Source organism: Camellia sinensis, chromosome 1 (genome assembly GCF_055761805.1).
Source record: "Camellia sinensis isolate YWXY chromosome 1, ASM5576180v1, whole genome shotgun sequence".
NCBI lineage: Eukaryota > Viridiplantae > Streptophyta > Magnoliopsida > Ericales > Theaceae > Camellia > Camellia sinensis.
This window is the reverse complement of record NC_138961.1, coordinates 173,403,576-173,418,097: the sequence shown is the minus strand read 5'-3', so window position 1 is coordinate 173,418,097 and position 14,522 is coordinate 173,403,576. Positions and strand designations below refer to the sequence as shown.

Below are 14,522 nucleotides of genomic sequence, written 5' to 3'. Positions count from 1 at the left end.
GAGGCTTTAAGTGATTCGGTCTGGCCGAGCTCTTCATGCTCAGTCTGGCTAAGGCTTTTAGTGATTCGGTCTGGCCGAGCTCTTCATGCTCGGTCTGGCTGAGGCTTTAAGTGATTCAGTCTGGCCGAGTTCTTCATGCTTAGTCTGGCTGAGGCTTTTAGTGATTCAGTGTAACAACCCCAACCTCTGATTAATGCTAATCCATGATTAATTATGCCTAATTAGAAATTTAGTTGAATCTTGAATTAAATGCATGTGTGTGTGTTGCATTGTTGTGATTATATCTGTTAGGCGTAGAAAGATCTGTTCACGATTTAGTTTCGGTTTGCGAATTGAAAGCCTTATCGGCATTCGAATCAGAAATTGACTTGATTGATGTGCTAGTTAGGATTTATAGAATTTTATGGTGGGCTTAATTAAAATTCAGTTCGGAACAATTAAATTCGATTAAAATAATGCTATTTGTTTTATTTTGTCAATTACCACTTATTAGGCCTTTTGACCCCACTAAGTTGCCTTTCTCATTTTCATTCCTTCATGCCTTCCAACTGATGCTAGAGACGAGAGAGAGAGGGAGAGTTGAGAGATTTGGGTCCTAGTTCAAGAATTGACTTCACAATGGGGGAATTGGCTAGAAGATTGAAGATAATTTGAAGCTTTGAGTTAGGATCACACTTGTAATCAACTTTAGGTAAGAATGTTAGTCTCTAGCCTTGTAATTTAGTTGATTAATGCTTAAAATCAGTTATGTAGGCGAATTAACATGTGAATTGAATTAAAGGTTGGGAATCAAGAATGAATTCATGCATGCATGTATGTTTCATGGCATTTTAGAGATTTATTTCAAGAATTCCATCATGCATGTGTTGAGTCTATTCTGATTTTGGAAACACAATGAGTTTCATGTGATTTGGTAGCATTTGATCATGTTTTGAAGAGCCTTAGCTCAAAAATGTACTTGCATGTGATGTTCATAAATTGATTTTGAATTTAAGTTGAGTTTGTGTAAAATTGATATCCTTTTGGGCCATGATTTCTTGAAATGATCTTTTAAACATGTTGTTCTATGAGTTATTAAGTGTTTTCCAAAGTTTTGGGCCCAGAAAAGTGAGTTTGATGCTTCAAAGGTCGAATTTGAGCTTGGTGATCAAATCTGAAATTTCCAGAAATTTGATCCACGCTCGAACGTGGGACTTTACGCTCGAGCGTGCACCCTGAGTACATGCACTCCGCTCGAGCACGAAAGTATACGCTCGAGCGTGAAATGCATATACCCAAAAGTTCTTGTGTTTTACAATCCGCTCGAGCGAAAGAATCCACGCTCGAGCGAGGCTCTGAGTCTCACGCTCGAGCGTAGGTCGAGAGCTCGTCGAGCGTGAAAATCATGCATCCAGCACTTTTTCCTGAGTTTATAGTACGCTCGAGCGAAGATACTCACGCTCGAGCGAAGTTTCATTGTCTGCATATCCGCTCGAGCGAGGAAAGCCACGCTCGAGCGTGGACCTTATTTTCAGCAAATCTTGAGAAATGTTTTCCAACGTATTATTGCATCATCATTCTATCATAGGCATTTCTAAGCCATGTTTAAGACTCTATAATAAGGATTAAGGGTTAGAAACACAGTAAGAGCAAACGACATAAGTTATGTACAATTCGAACGTGTGTTTCAAGTGTGTGTTCGTATGTGTGTTCATGTAGGTCACGCGTCTCAGAGCAAATGAAGGGCCGTCTTACCATCTACTTAGGGCTACCAATCAACTGTGAGTAATAACTTTGTAAAGATATGTTTAATGTTAAGTATTTTCTGAAGATTATGATACGAAGTAATTAGTTCTCTAAAATGCCGTGCTATGTTTGAAATGAATGAATGGTTGTCCAAGATTCTGAAAGTTATTCGTGTCATCCTTAGCATCATATGATATGCGTCCCTTTATGGGTCATCAGGTCCCTTTGTGGGTCATCAAGTCCCTTCATGAGTCATCAGGTCCCTTTATAGGTCATCAGAAACGTCTCTGTGCACATGAGTCATCAGAATGCCTTCAAGGCTGTCCCTTTATGGGCCATCGGATTTGTTAACGCTAAGGGATGTACCATGTATGATTATATGCCAAATCTAAAAATGGGAATGATTATGAATATGTATATGAATCTGTTTCTGATAAGAATTTGATTTCTAACTCTGTGATGGACATCATTCATTAAATCCTTTACTCTGTTATTATTCATTGGGCTTTGGCTCACAGTTTATATTATGTATGTATGTGAGCCGGCGTGTGACCAGGGCCAGAGTTGACGGCCTTCGTTTCTGTTTTTGCCAGCCAACCGTTGTGCCTCCCGAGGAGGTTCTGATCGAAGTCTAGTTACATGGCTGTTTTTGTATTCATGCTAGTCTTTGTGTATGCTCTGTAAAGTCAAGTTTGGGAAATATTATGTAGCTGGACTGGCATGTTTATATATATATAAATAAGTTTTAAAATGTTCTGTCCCATGTACGTTATCACAGTTCATTGGATCTTGTCTGTTTTGTATTATTGCTTCCGCAGCCCCTTATTATTTACTAATCTGTTCAGAGGCCTTTGGTAATCCACGGATTACTAGCCGGTTACGGTGCTAAACCTACAGAGGCGGGTTTGGGTCATGACAGAGTGGTATCAGAGCACGTGTTCTACCGCACATACAGGTCCACATGAGCTTAGGAAGTCCTAGTAAGAAGTAGGGGCATTTCATCTGCATGTTTATGTGTATTGTTCGAAAGTGAAAGCAAAGTTCAAGTATAAACATGTAAATTTGAATACATAAAGTTTTGTTTACCTATAGCAAATTGACAATGCAAGGAATGATGACACAGCAGGGTCCTCTGATACCCGAATGAATAGAATGGAACAAATGCTTGCAACCTTAACCGAAATGGTAATGCAACAACAGAGGCAACAACCTTTACCAGCTCCACTCCTGCCGGCTCAAGTTGAAATGGGCACCGGTGACGTCATCAACTTGACACAGAAGTTCATGAAAATGAAACCGCCAACATTTTATGGTGGAATTGAACCATTGAAAGCAGAGACATGGTTACTTGAGATAGAGAAACTATATGAGGTGTTCCCTTGTTTTGAAGTTCAGAAAGTCCTCCTAGCCACCTATACTCTGAAGGATGAAGCCCGAAGGTGGTGGTTACTAATTCGAAATGGCCACGAGAATATGAAATGGACTCAATTCAATACAATTTTCTATGACAAGTACTTTCCCCAGTGCTTCCGAGACCGGAAGGTTTCAGAATTCCAGGAACTCAAACAAGGTAGAATGTCTGTAGCCGAGTACGAAGCTAAGTTTACTGAGTTGGCAAGGTTTGCTCCTCACATGGTGGACACAGACTACAAGAAGGCCTGCAAGTTTGAGGGTGGATTGGATCTGGACATACTGGATAGGGTAGGAGTCCTGAACCTACCCACGTACGTGAATGTTTTGGATAGGGCATTAATGGAAAAGTCCATTCTAGCACCGAAAAAACAAACTCTCGTCCCACGAACTGATTGGACGGGGAAAAGATATGGGAACAATTTCAAAAAGGGTCGTTCATTTTCTGGGAATAAGAGGCGAAACACAGGAGCTTACAGTAGCTCAAGCCAAAGTAGTGGTACTATACCGACTTGCTCGGAATGTGGTAGGAAACACAAGAGGGATTGTTATCGAGCTTTGGGCGCCTGTTTTAGATATGGAAAGACTGGTCATATGATGAACGATTACCCTATCAGGTTCGAAAATACCAACCAACCAGCGGCAAGCTCAGCTGGATCCGCTTCTGCATCTAAGACGAATACGAGGGCCACTACTGGGAAAGAACCTCTGAGACAGGGTCGAGTGTTCGCCTTAGTGGCTGGTGACGTACCAAACACCTATACCGTGGTGTCAGGTACACTCGTTGTATGTTCTCAAGATGCATGCGTATTGATAGATTCTGGTTCTACACATTCTTTTGTATCGCATGCTTTCTCTCGAAAATTGACTAGACCATTAGAACTTATCACATATGTGTTGTTTGTATCTACGCCATCTGGGGATTCTATGATGTGTGCTCATGTTTGTCCTGCATGTGATGTTATGATTGGCGATATGATGTTATATGTGGACTTATTACCCTTGGACATTAATCATTTTGATTGTATTTTTGGGATGGACTGGTTGACTAAATATTGTGCAACCATTGACTGTGCAAATAAAACTGTTGTGTTTAGACCATCGGGTATGCCTGAATTTACTTTTATTGGGAATGGGGTAGTTCCTCCCCCATATTTGATTTCGGCTGTGAAAGCTGTAAAACTCCTTAGGAAGGGATGTAGGGGTTATCTGTGTTGTATATTGACTTCACCATCTGACAGTACTACTATAGAAACAATCCCTGTTGCTTGTAAATTTCCCGATGTGTTTCCGAATGACTTACCTGAGGATTTAGTCGATAGAGAAATTGAATTCACCGTTGAAGTGTTTTCGGGGACACAACCTATTTCCAAGACTCCCTATAGAATGTCTACCTCTGAATTGAAAGAATTGAAAACCCAACTTCAGGAACTGTTAAATAAGAAATTTATCCGTCCGAGCATTTCACCTTGGGGTGCTCCAGTTCTGTTTGTCAAAAAGAATGATGGATCTTTGAGGTTGTGTATAGACTACCAAGAACTGAACAAAGTGACTCTCAAGAACAAATACCCTCTGCCTCAAATAGATGATTGTTTGATCAACTTCAGGGTGCCCAAGTGTTTTCCAAAATTGACCTCCGATCTGGGTATCACTAATTAAAGGTTAAGGTTGAAGACGTAGAGAAAACTGCATTCAGAACTAGATATGGACATTATGAATTTTTAGTAATGCCTTTTGGAGTAACAAATGCACCTGCAGCTTTTATGGACCTAATGAATAGGGTTTTCAAACGATATCTTGATGAATTCATTGTCGTGTTTATTGATGACATTCTGATTTATTCTAAAAACAAGGAAGAACATGAGAACCATCTGAGAACTACTTTACAGATTTTGAGAGAAAAGAAATTGTATGCTAAATTGTTCAAGTGTGAATTATGGCTTGACAGTGGAGCATTTTTTGGGCCATGTAATTAACAAGGATGGTATTTCTGTTGACCCTCAAAAAATTGAAGCTATTGTGGATTGGCCTAGACCGACGAATGTGACAGAGATTAGAAGTTTTATGGGACTTGCAGGTTACTACAGGAGATTTGTAAAAGACTTTTCCAAGCTTGTCATGCCATTGACTCAGTTAACTCAGAAAAATGTGACATTTGACTGGAATGAACAAAGAGAGGCAGCTTTCCAAGAGTTGAAAACCAGGTTAGTGACTGCACCAATCTTAACCTTGCCTAATGGTACTGATGGGTTTCAAGTGTACAGTGATACTTCCTATAAAGGCTTGGGGTGTGTACTAATGCAAAACGGAAGAGTGATTGCCTATGCTTCCTGACAACTTCGACCTCATGAAAAAAATTACCCAACACATGATCTTGAATTAGCGGCTGTGGTGTTTGCTTTGAAAATATGGCGTCACTATTTGTATGGGGTAACTTGCGAGGTGTATACAGACCATAAAAGTTTGAAATATTTCTTCACCTAAAAGGAATTGAACATGAGACAGAGACGATGGTTAGAACTAATCAAGGATTCTGATTTGCAAATCTTGTATCATCCAGGAAAGGCTAATACCGTAGCAAATGCCTTGAGCCGAAAATCCAGTGCGAATTTGTCATGTTTGCTATCCAACCGAAAAGAATTGTTGACTGACCTAGAACAAGATGGGCTATTAACTGCTATCGCCATTCAACCTACAATTCTTGACGAGATTAAACAGAAACAGTGCGAGAATGAATACCTGAAAAAGATCACGGAGGAATTTGATTCAAAGCCGAGGCCAGGATTTGTGTTCGAGAATGATGTGTTGAAATTTCAGAACCGTCTTTGTGTGCCCGATTGTTATGATTTGAGGAAACATGTTATGACCGAAGCTCTTAGTAATAAGTTTGCTATGCATCCGAGGAACATGAAGATGTATCATAATTTGAAACAAAATTTTTGGTGGCCTGGGATGAAATAGAGTATTGCAAACTTTGTAGCTAGATGTCTACAGTGCTAACAGGTTAAAGCTGAACATCAACGACCCGCTGATTTGCTACAACCACTCCCAGTACCGGAAGGGAAATGGGAGCACATTACCATGGACTTCATTGTAGGGTTACCTTGTTCTTCTCGAGGTATGGACTCTATCTGGGTTATAGTTGGCCGTTTAACTAAGTCTGCCCATTTTTTGCCTGTCAAAACTATTTATAACGCTGATAAATTGGCTGATATCTATATGACTGAAATTGTGAGATTGCATGGAGTGCCAATATCTATTGTGTCTGACAGGGACTCAAAGTTTGCATCGAGATTTTGGCAGAGTTTGCAACAGATTTTGGGGACTGAATTGAGACTGGGCAGTGCCTATCACCCACAGATGAATGACCAAACTGAACGAACGAACCAAACTCTAGAGGATATGCTCAGAATGTATGTGTTAGACTTCTAAGGGAATTGGGAGACCTACTTGCCATTAGCTGAATTTGAGTACAACAACAGTTACCATTCAAGCATTGGAATGGCTCCTTACGAAGCTTTGTATGGAAGAAAATGTCGTTCTCCGATATGTTGGGCTGATGTAGGTGATAGACCTTTGTTGGGATCGGAACTTGTGCAAGAAACAACCGAGAAAGTGAAACTGATACAGCAGCGTCTGAAAACTGCACAGAGTCGGCAGAAGAGCTATGCTGATATTCAAAGAAGAGATAGAGAATACGAAGTTGGGGACCATGTGTTCATTAAAGTGACACCAATGAAGGGTCAAACTCGGTTTGGTGTTAAGGGCAAATTGGCGCCAAAGTATGTTGGACCATATGCACAATGTGTTTCATGTATCAATGCTTCGAGAGTATTTGAGAGATCCACTCCATGTCATTGAGCCAACACACGTACTTTTGGAAGATAATTACACCTACGAGGAAAGACCTATCCAGATTGTGAACCGGAGGATCAAAAAGTTGAGAAACAAGGAAATACCGTTAGTAAAAGTTGATTGGCAAAACCACGGAGGAACCTATGCAACCTGGGAGACTGAAGAAGACATGATGAAAAGATATCCGAATTCATTCCCATTAGACCCAATGTTGTCCCAGAACGAAGGTAATTCGAGTTTGGAGGACAAAACTCTTATAAGGGGGGAAGACTATAACAACCCCAACCTCTGATTAACGCTAATCCATGATTAATTATGCCTAATTAGAAATTTAGTTGAATCTTGAATTAAATGCATGTGTGTGTGTTGCATTGTTGTGATTATATCTGTTAGGCGTGAAAAGATCTGTTCACGATTTAGTTTCAGTTTGCGAATTGAAAGTCTTATCGGCATTCGAATCAGAAATTGACTTGATTTATGTGCTAATTAGGATTTATAGAATTTTGTGATGGGCTTAATTAAAATTCGGTTCGAAACGATTAAATTTGATTAAAATAATGCTATTTGTTTTATTTTGTCAATTACCACTTATTAGGCCTTTTGACCCTACTAAGTTGCCTTTCTCATTTTCATTCCTTCATGCCATCCAATTGATGCTAGAGACGGGAGAGAGAGGGAGAGTTGAGAGATTTGGGTCCTAGTTCAAGAATTGACTTCACAATGGGGGAATTGGCTAGAAGATTGAAGATAATTTGAAGCTTTGAGTTAGGATCACACTTGTAATCAACTTTAGGTAAGAATGTTAGTCTCTAGCCTTGTAATTTAGTTGATTAATGCTTAAAATCAGTTATGTAGGCGAATTAACATGTGAATTGAATTAAAGGTTGGGAATCAAGAATGAATTCATGCATGCATGCATGTTTCATGGCATTTTAGAGATTTATTTCAAGAATTCCTTCATGCATGTGTTGAGTCTATTCTGATTTTGGAAACACAATGAGTTTCATGTGATTTGGTAGCATTTGATCATGTTTTGAAGAGCCTTAGCTCAAAAATGTACTTGCATGTGATGTTCATAAATTGATTTTGAATTTAAGTTGAGTTTGTGTAAAATTGATATCCTTTTAGGCCATGATTTCTTGAATGATCTTTTAAACATGTTGTTCTATGAGTTATTAAGTGTTTTCCAAATTTTTGGGCCCAGAAAAGTGAGTTTGATGCTTCAAAGGTCGAATTTGAGCTTGGTGATCAAATCTGAAATTTCCAGAAATTTGATCCACGCTCAAGCGTGGGACTTTACGCTCGAGCGTGCACCCTGAGTACATGCACTCCGCTCGAGCGCGAAAGTATACGCTCGAGCGTGAAATGCATATACCCATAAGTTCTTGTGTTTTACAGTCCGCTCGAGCAAAGGAATCCACGCTCTAGTGAGGCTCTTAGTCTCACGCTCGAGCGTAGGTCGAGCGCTCGTCGAGCGTGAAAATCATGCATCCAACACTTTTTCCTGAGTTTACAGTACGCTCGAGCGAAGATACTCACGCTCGAGCGAAGCATCATTGTCTGCATGTCCGCTTGAGCAAGGAAAGCCACGCTCGAGCGTGGACCTTATTTTCAGCAAATCTTGAGAAATGTTTTCCAACGCATTCTTGCATCCTCATTCCATTCTAGGCATTTCTAAGCCATGTTTAAGACTCCATAATGAGGATTAAGGGTTAGAAACACAGTAAGAGCAAATGACATAAGTTATGTACAATTCGAACATGTGTTTCAAGTGTGTGTTCGTATGTGTGTTCATGTAGGTCACGCGTCTCAGAGCAAGTGAAGGGCCGTCTTACCATCTACTTAGGGCTACCAATCAACAGTGAGTAATAATTTTGTAAAGTTATGTTTAATGTTAAGTATTTTCTGAAGATTATGATACGAAGTAATTAGTTCTCTGAAATGTCGTGCTATGTTTGAAATGAATGAATGGTTGTCCAAGATTCTGAAAGTTATTTGTGGCATCCTTAGCATCATATGATATGCGTCCCTTTATGGGTCATCAAGTCCCTTCATGGGTCATCAGAAACGTCTCTGTGCACATGAGTCATTAGAATGCCTTTAAGGCTGTCCCTTTATGGGCCATCGGATTTGTTAATGCTAAAAGATGTACCACGTATGATTATATGCAAAATCTAAAAATGGGAATGATTATGAATATGTATATAAATTTGTTTCTGATAAGAATTTGATTTCTAACTCTGTGATGGACATCATTCATTAAATCCTTTACTCTGTTATTATTCATTGGGCTTTAGCTCACAGTTTATATTATGTATGTAGGTGAGCCGGCGTGTGACCAGGGCCAGAGTTGACGACCTTCGTTTTCTGTTTTTGCCAGCCAACCGTTGTGCCTCTCGACGATGTTTCAATCGAAGTCTAGTTACATAGCTGTTTTTGTATTCATGCTAGTCCTTGTGTATGCTCTGTAAAGTCAGGTCTTGGGAAATACATTCTGTAAATACCTTGTAAATATTGTGTAGCCAGACTGGCATGTTTATATATATATAAATAAGTTTTAAAATGTTCTGTCCCATGTATGTTATCACAGCTCATTGGACCTTGTCTATTTTGTATTATTGCTTCTGCAACCCCTTATTATTTGCTAATATGTTTAGAGGCTTTTGGTAATCCACGAATTACTGGCCGATTATGGTGCTAAACCTACAAGGGCGGGTTTGGGTCGTGATATTCGGTCTGGCCGAGCTCTTCATGCTCAGTCTGGCTGAGACTTTTTGTGCTCAGTCTGGCTGAGGCTTTAAGTGACTCGGTCTGGCCGAGCTCTTTATGCTCAGTCTGGCTGAGGCTTTTTGTGCTCAGTCCGGCTGAGGCTTTAAGTGACTCGGTTTGGCTGAGCTCTTCATGCTCAGTCTGGCTGAGGCTTTTTGTGACTCGGTCTAGCCGAGCTCTTCATGCTCAGTCTGGCTGGGACTTTTTGTTGCTCAGTCTGGTTGAGGCTACAATCAAAACGTTATTGGAATATCACAGATAACTGAGATATAAGCTTGCTATCATACAAAGTGTAGCCCGTTGGATCATAAATTTACACTATATGAGGAGAAAATGAGAACATTCAAGTGTACGGATTGTCAAAAAGAACATACAGCAATTGAACAATACAAAAATACAACTTTTATTGAAAATATCGCTTCAAATGCTCATCGTTCCAAGGATGGGGGAGGTCTCGACCTTCCATATCCTGAAGTCAATAAGTGCCCGGACGTGGTCTAGCTTTCACAACGTAAGGTCCCTCCCACTTGGCTGCCAGTTTGCCCTCAGTCGGATTTTTTGTGGCAAGAGTTACTTCTCGCAAAACAAGGTCCCCCGCGGCGAATTCCCTCGGTCTGACTTTGTGGTTGTAATGTGTTCTCATTTTCTGTTGGTATGAGGCCCATTTGACAGCGGTGGTTTCTCGGAGTTTTTCGATCAGATCTAGGTCTGCCCGACGCAGCTCTTCGGTTTCTTCTGAATTCGGGTGTAAAACCCTTGGGGTTGGCAGACCGACTTCCACTGGGATGACCACCTCAGCGCCGTATGTTAGGCAAAAGGGGGTCTCCCTAGTGAGAGTCTGAGCGGTGGTGCGGTAAGCCCAGAGTACATTGGGTAATTCCTTAGCCCAAAGTCCCTTAGCAGCTTCCAGCTTGGTTTTGATGATCTTCCGGAGAGAACAGTTGGTGACCTCAACTTGGCCGTTGGCTTGGGGATGACCTAGGGAAGATAAACATGGCTGAATTTGTAGTTCTGCACAGAATTTCCTGAACTTGGCGTTGTTGAATTGTTTGCTGTTTTCGGAGACGATAGCTTGAGGAATGCCAAACCTACATACGATTGACTGCCAGATGAATCGGGTTGTGTTCCGCTCTGTAATGGTAGCAAGGGGTTTTGCTTCTACCCATTTAGTGAAGTAGTCGATGGCGATAATTGCGAATTTGGTTTGGCCTCAGCCAATGGGCAATGGGCTAACCAGGTCGATCCCCCATTTGGCGAATGGGTAGGGGCTGCAAAGCGTGATCAATTTTGTAGGAGGAGCATGGAGGATGTTGGCAAAATGTTGACACTTATCACATTTGAGTACGAAATCAGTCGCATCTTGATTGAGAGTAGGCCAAAAATAACCAGTGCGAAGTATTTTATGGGCGAGGGACCGGGCGCCTGAATGATTACCACAGATACTCTCATGAACTTCCCTCATCACATAAGTTGCTTGAGCGGGATTGAGGCATCGCAGATATGGGCGTGAAAAGCCACGTTTGTACAAGAGGCCGTTGACAATGATGTAATTAGACAATCGGGCCCTGACTTTGGCGGCCTCCTGTTTGTCGTCTGGAAGTTCCCCCGTTGTCAGATACAGAAAGATGTCTGCCACCCATGGGATAGGTTCATCTTGGAGGAAGTAGACTTCCTGCAGGTTGAGGGAGATGGCCGGGTGGGACAAGTATTCGAGGCGAACACTGTGGTTGAGGTCTGACTGGTCTGCAGAAGCCAATTGGGCCATTTCATCTGCCTTAGAGTTTTCAGCCCGAGAGAAGTGCTTGATGTGAAAGGTATTAAGGAGGCGAGCAAGGGGGAGAGCAATATCCCTATATGCCTGCATGGTGTCCTCCTTGGCGTCGAATTCTCCCGTAATTTGCCCGACGATAAGCTGGGAATCGCTGAACACCTGGATGTGGCTGACACCAATGTCTCTGGCTAGGCGGAGACCTGCTATCAGTGCCTCATATTCGGCCTCATTATTGCTTGCATCGAACAGGAAGCGGAGAGCACATTTGAAATAACCACCATCAGAGGCGGTGAAGATGAGACCAGCCCCACTGCCTTCTTTGCGGGACGATCCGTCGACATTGAGGGTCCAAGAATGAGGGTCTTCTGGCTCGGTAGGGGTTGGTGGGGGTGGAGGAGTTGTGGTTGGGGTGAGGTTAATGAATTCCAGGATGAAGTCGGCAACAGCCTGCCCCTTAATTGCTGTCCGAGGCCGGTAGGAGATATCAAACTAACTGAGTTCGACTGACCATTGCATAAGCTTGCCGAAAAGCTCTGGTTGTTGCATTATCTTCTTCAACGGTTGGTCAGTGAGGACCACTATGGAATGGGCTTGGAAGTAAGGGCGGAGTCGTCTGGGGGCGGTGACCAAGGCCAAGGACATTTTTTCCAACAATGGGTAGTTATGTTCCGCCCCCCGAAGAGCCCGACTGATGTAGTAGATCGGTCGCTGGACAGAGCTATCTTTCCTGACGAGTGCTGCACTGACCGCAGTGTGTGACACGGCTAGATAGAGGAAGAGGGGTTCTCCCGTGATGGCTTGAGAAAGTAGGAGGGGTTAGCCATGCACTGTTTCAATTGTTGAAAGGCCTCTTCAGATTTTGCCGTCCATTCAAAAGTTTGCCGAAGGACTTTGAAGAAGGAGAGACACTTATCTGTTGCTCGGGAAATAAAGCGGTTGAGGGCGGCCACTCGGCCAGTAAGCCTCTGAACCTCTTTGACCGTTTTGGGTGACTGCATTTCGATTAAGGCCTTGATCTTTTCGGGGTTAGCCTCGATGCCCTGCTGACTGACCATGAATCCCAAAAACTTCCCAAATCCTACACCGAAGGCACATTTTTCCGGATTGAGCTTCATCTGGTACTTTCGTAGGATGGCGAAGGTTTCTCGCAGGTCGGCCAAATGATCGGTGGAGAGCTTGCTCTTGACCAACATGTCAACGATGTATACTTCCATGTTCCGGCCTATCTGATGATGGAAGATGGCATTGACCAATCGTTAATAAGTGGCCCCGGCATTTTTCAACCCAAATGGCATCACACGGTAATGGTAGGTGCCTTGGTCGGTGATGAAGGAGGTGTGCTCCTGGTCAGATGGGTGCATTAAGATTTGGTTGTATCCAGAGAAGGCATCCATGAAACTGAGCATTTGATGACCGGCCGTGGCGTCAACCAACAGATCTATGTGAGGGAGAGGGTAGCTGTCCTTGGGGCAAGCTCGGTTGAGGTCCGAGTAGTCGACACAGAGTCGCCATTTACCGTTGTTTTTACGAACCAGAACCACATTCGACAGCCATCTGGGGTAGTCCACATTAGTGATAAACTGTGCCTCAAGGAGTTTGTTTACTTCAGAAGCAATAAGGTTATTACGTTTCGAGTGAAAATGTGTTGCTTCTGGTGAATAGGTTGGAAATGGGGCTCAACACTGAGATGGTGGCTGATGAAAGAGGGATCAATACCCGGCATATCGGAGTGAGTCCAGGCAAACACGTCATTGTGCTCAACTAGGAGGGCTGTGAGGTCGGCCTTGGCTTGGGGGGATAGTTGGCTACCGATCTTGGCAGTTTTGGCCGAGTTGGTGGGGTCGACGAAGACCACGACAAACTCCTCCACTGGTTCCCCTCTGACCAGCTCGTCCTCATCTCTGATATCGAGTTGTTCAATGATCATAGCCTCCTTCAGTTTGACTTCTTTAAGTGAGACAACATAACATTCTCTGGCCACGGTCTGCTCTCCCCTCACTGTTCTGACCCCAAGGTCGGTAGGGAACTTGATGGCAAGGTGGTAAGTGGATGTGATAACTTGGAAAGCATTTAGGGCAGTGCGGCCAAGGATGATGTTGTAGGCAGAGAGGCAGTTAACAACGAGGAAGGTGAACAACTTTGTGGTTTGCCGCGGGTACTCGCTAATTGTGATAGGAAGATCGATGGAGCCGACGGAGGTCACCCAGTCACTAGTGAAACCGACCAAAGGGGTTTGGAGGAGAGACAGACTTTCTTCTCCAATCTTGAGCTGGCGGAAGCAATTGAGGAAGATGATGTCTGAAGAACTACCGTTGTTGACGAGAACCCGTCTGACCTTGTAATTGGATAGGAGGGCAGAAATGACGAGTGGGTCGTCATGAGGATAACGGATGCCTGTGCAGTCGGCGTCCGTAAAGGTGATAGGCTCAGTCGACTGCTTGGGGTGTTTGGAGGGTCGGTCCAACGTGGCAACTTCTTTGTCTGAGCCCTGCCTTATTTTTCTGAGTTTTGCCAGCTGAGCCGACCGGGACGGTCCTCCACAAGCAAGCCCGCCGGAGATAACCCTAATTTCTCCAACAGGTGGAGCGGGGTTACCTCGTGCCCAAGGTTGCTGTGGAGGGCGATCATGACCTTGGTTAGGCTGTGTCGGCTGTCGGAGAGGGGTGCGCCGGCGGTTGTTTCTGATGGGTTTAGTTCGCTGCCTCTGCTGAGGGTGAGTATCCGTGAATCAGCTGAGGCGTCCTTGACGAATCAGGCCCTCGACCTGATCTTTGAGGTTAACACACTCCTCGGTATTATGGCCGTGATCCTGGTGAAAACGATAATACTTGGACTAGTCTTTCCGATTGAAAGGAGTCCGTGATGGTTGGGGCCATTTGAGGGGGTAGTCCCGCTGGATCTGATGGAGGACTTATTTCGTGGGGGAGTTTAGGGGGGTGTACCACTCGAACCGGCCGGGCAGTTGGGCTGCGGCCGACCGGTCGGTTCTGGG

At 43.3% G+C, this 14,522-nt stretch overlaps 1 protein-coding gene across 1 annotated transcript; it reads left to right on the top strand.

Annotated features, from left to right (window-relative positions):
• The first annotated feature begins 2,907 nt into the window (after positions 1 to 2,907).
• On the top strand, positions 2,908 to 7,282 carry LOC145820823 (uncharacterized). Its single transcript, XM_082917369.1, has 3 exons — positions 2,908 to 3,910; positions 5,084 to 5,212; positions 6,966 to 7,282. Exons 1-3 carry the CDS (start codon positions 2,908 to 2,910, stop codon positions 7,280 to 7,282), a joined length of 1,449 nt encoding a protein of 482 aa, XP_082773495.1.
• Positions 7,283 to 14,522: the final 7,240 nt, after the last annotated feature.

Excerpts from the sequence above, each read along its gene's own strand:
- LOC145820823 (XM_082917369.1), top strand. The coding sequence starts at position 2,908 with ATGGTAATGCAACAACAGAGGCAACAACCTTTACCAGCTCCACTCCTG. Across the intron at positions 3,911-5,083 it reads CACCTATACCGTGGTGTCAG|TGGAGCATTTTTTGGGCCAT; the intron begins GTACACTCGTTG and ends ATGGCTTGACAG. Across the intron at positions 5,213-6,965 it reads AAGTTTTATGGGACTTGCAG|AGTATTTGAGAGATCCACTC; the intron begins GTTACTACAGGA and ends CAATGCTTCGAG.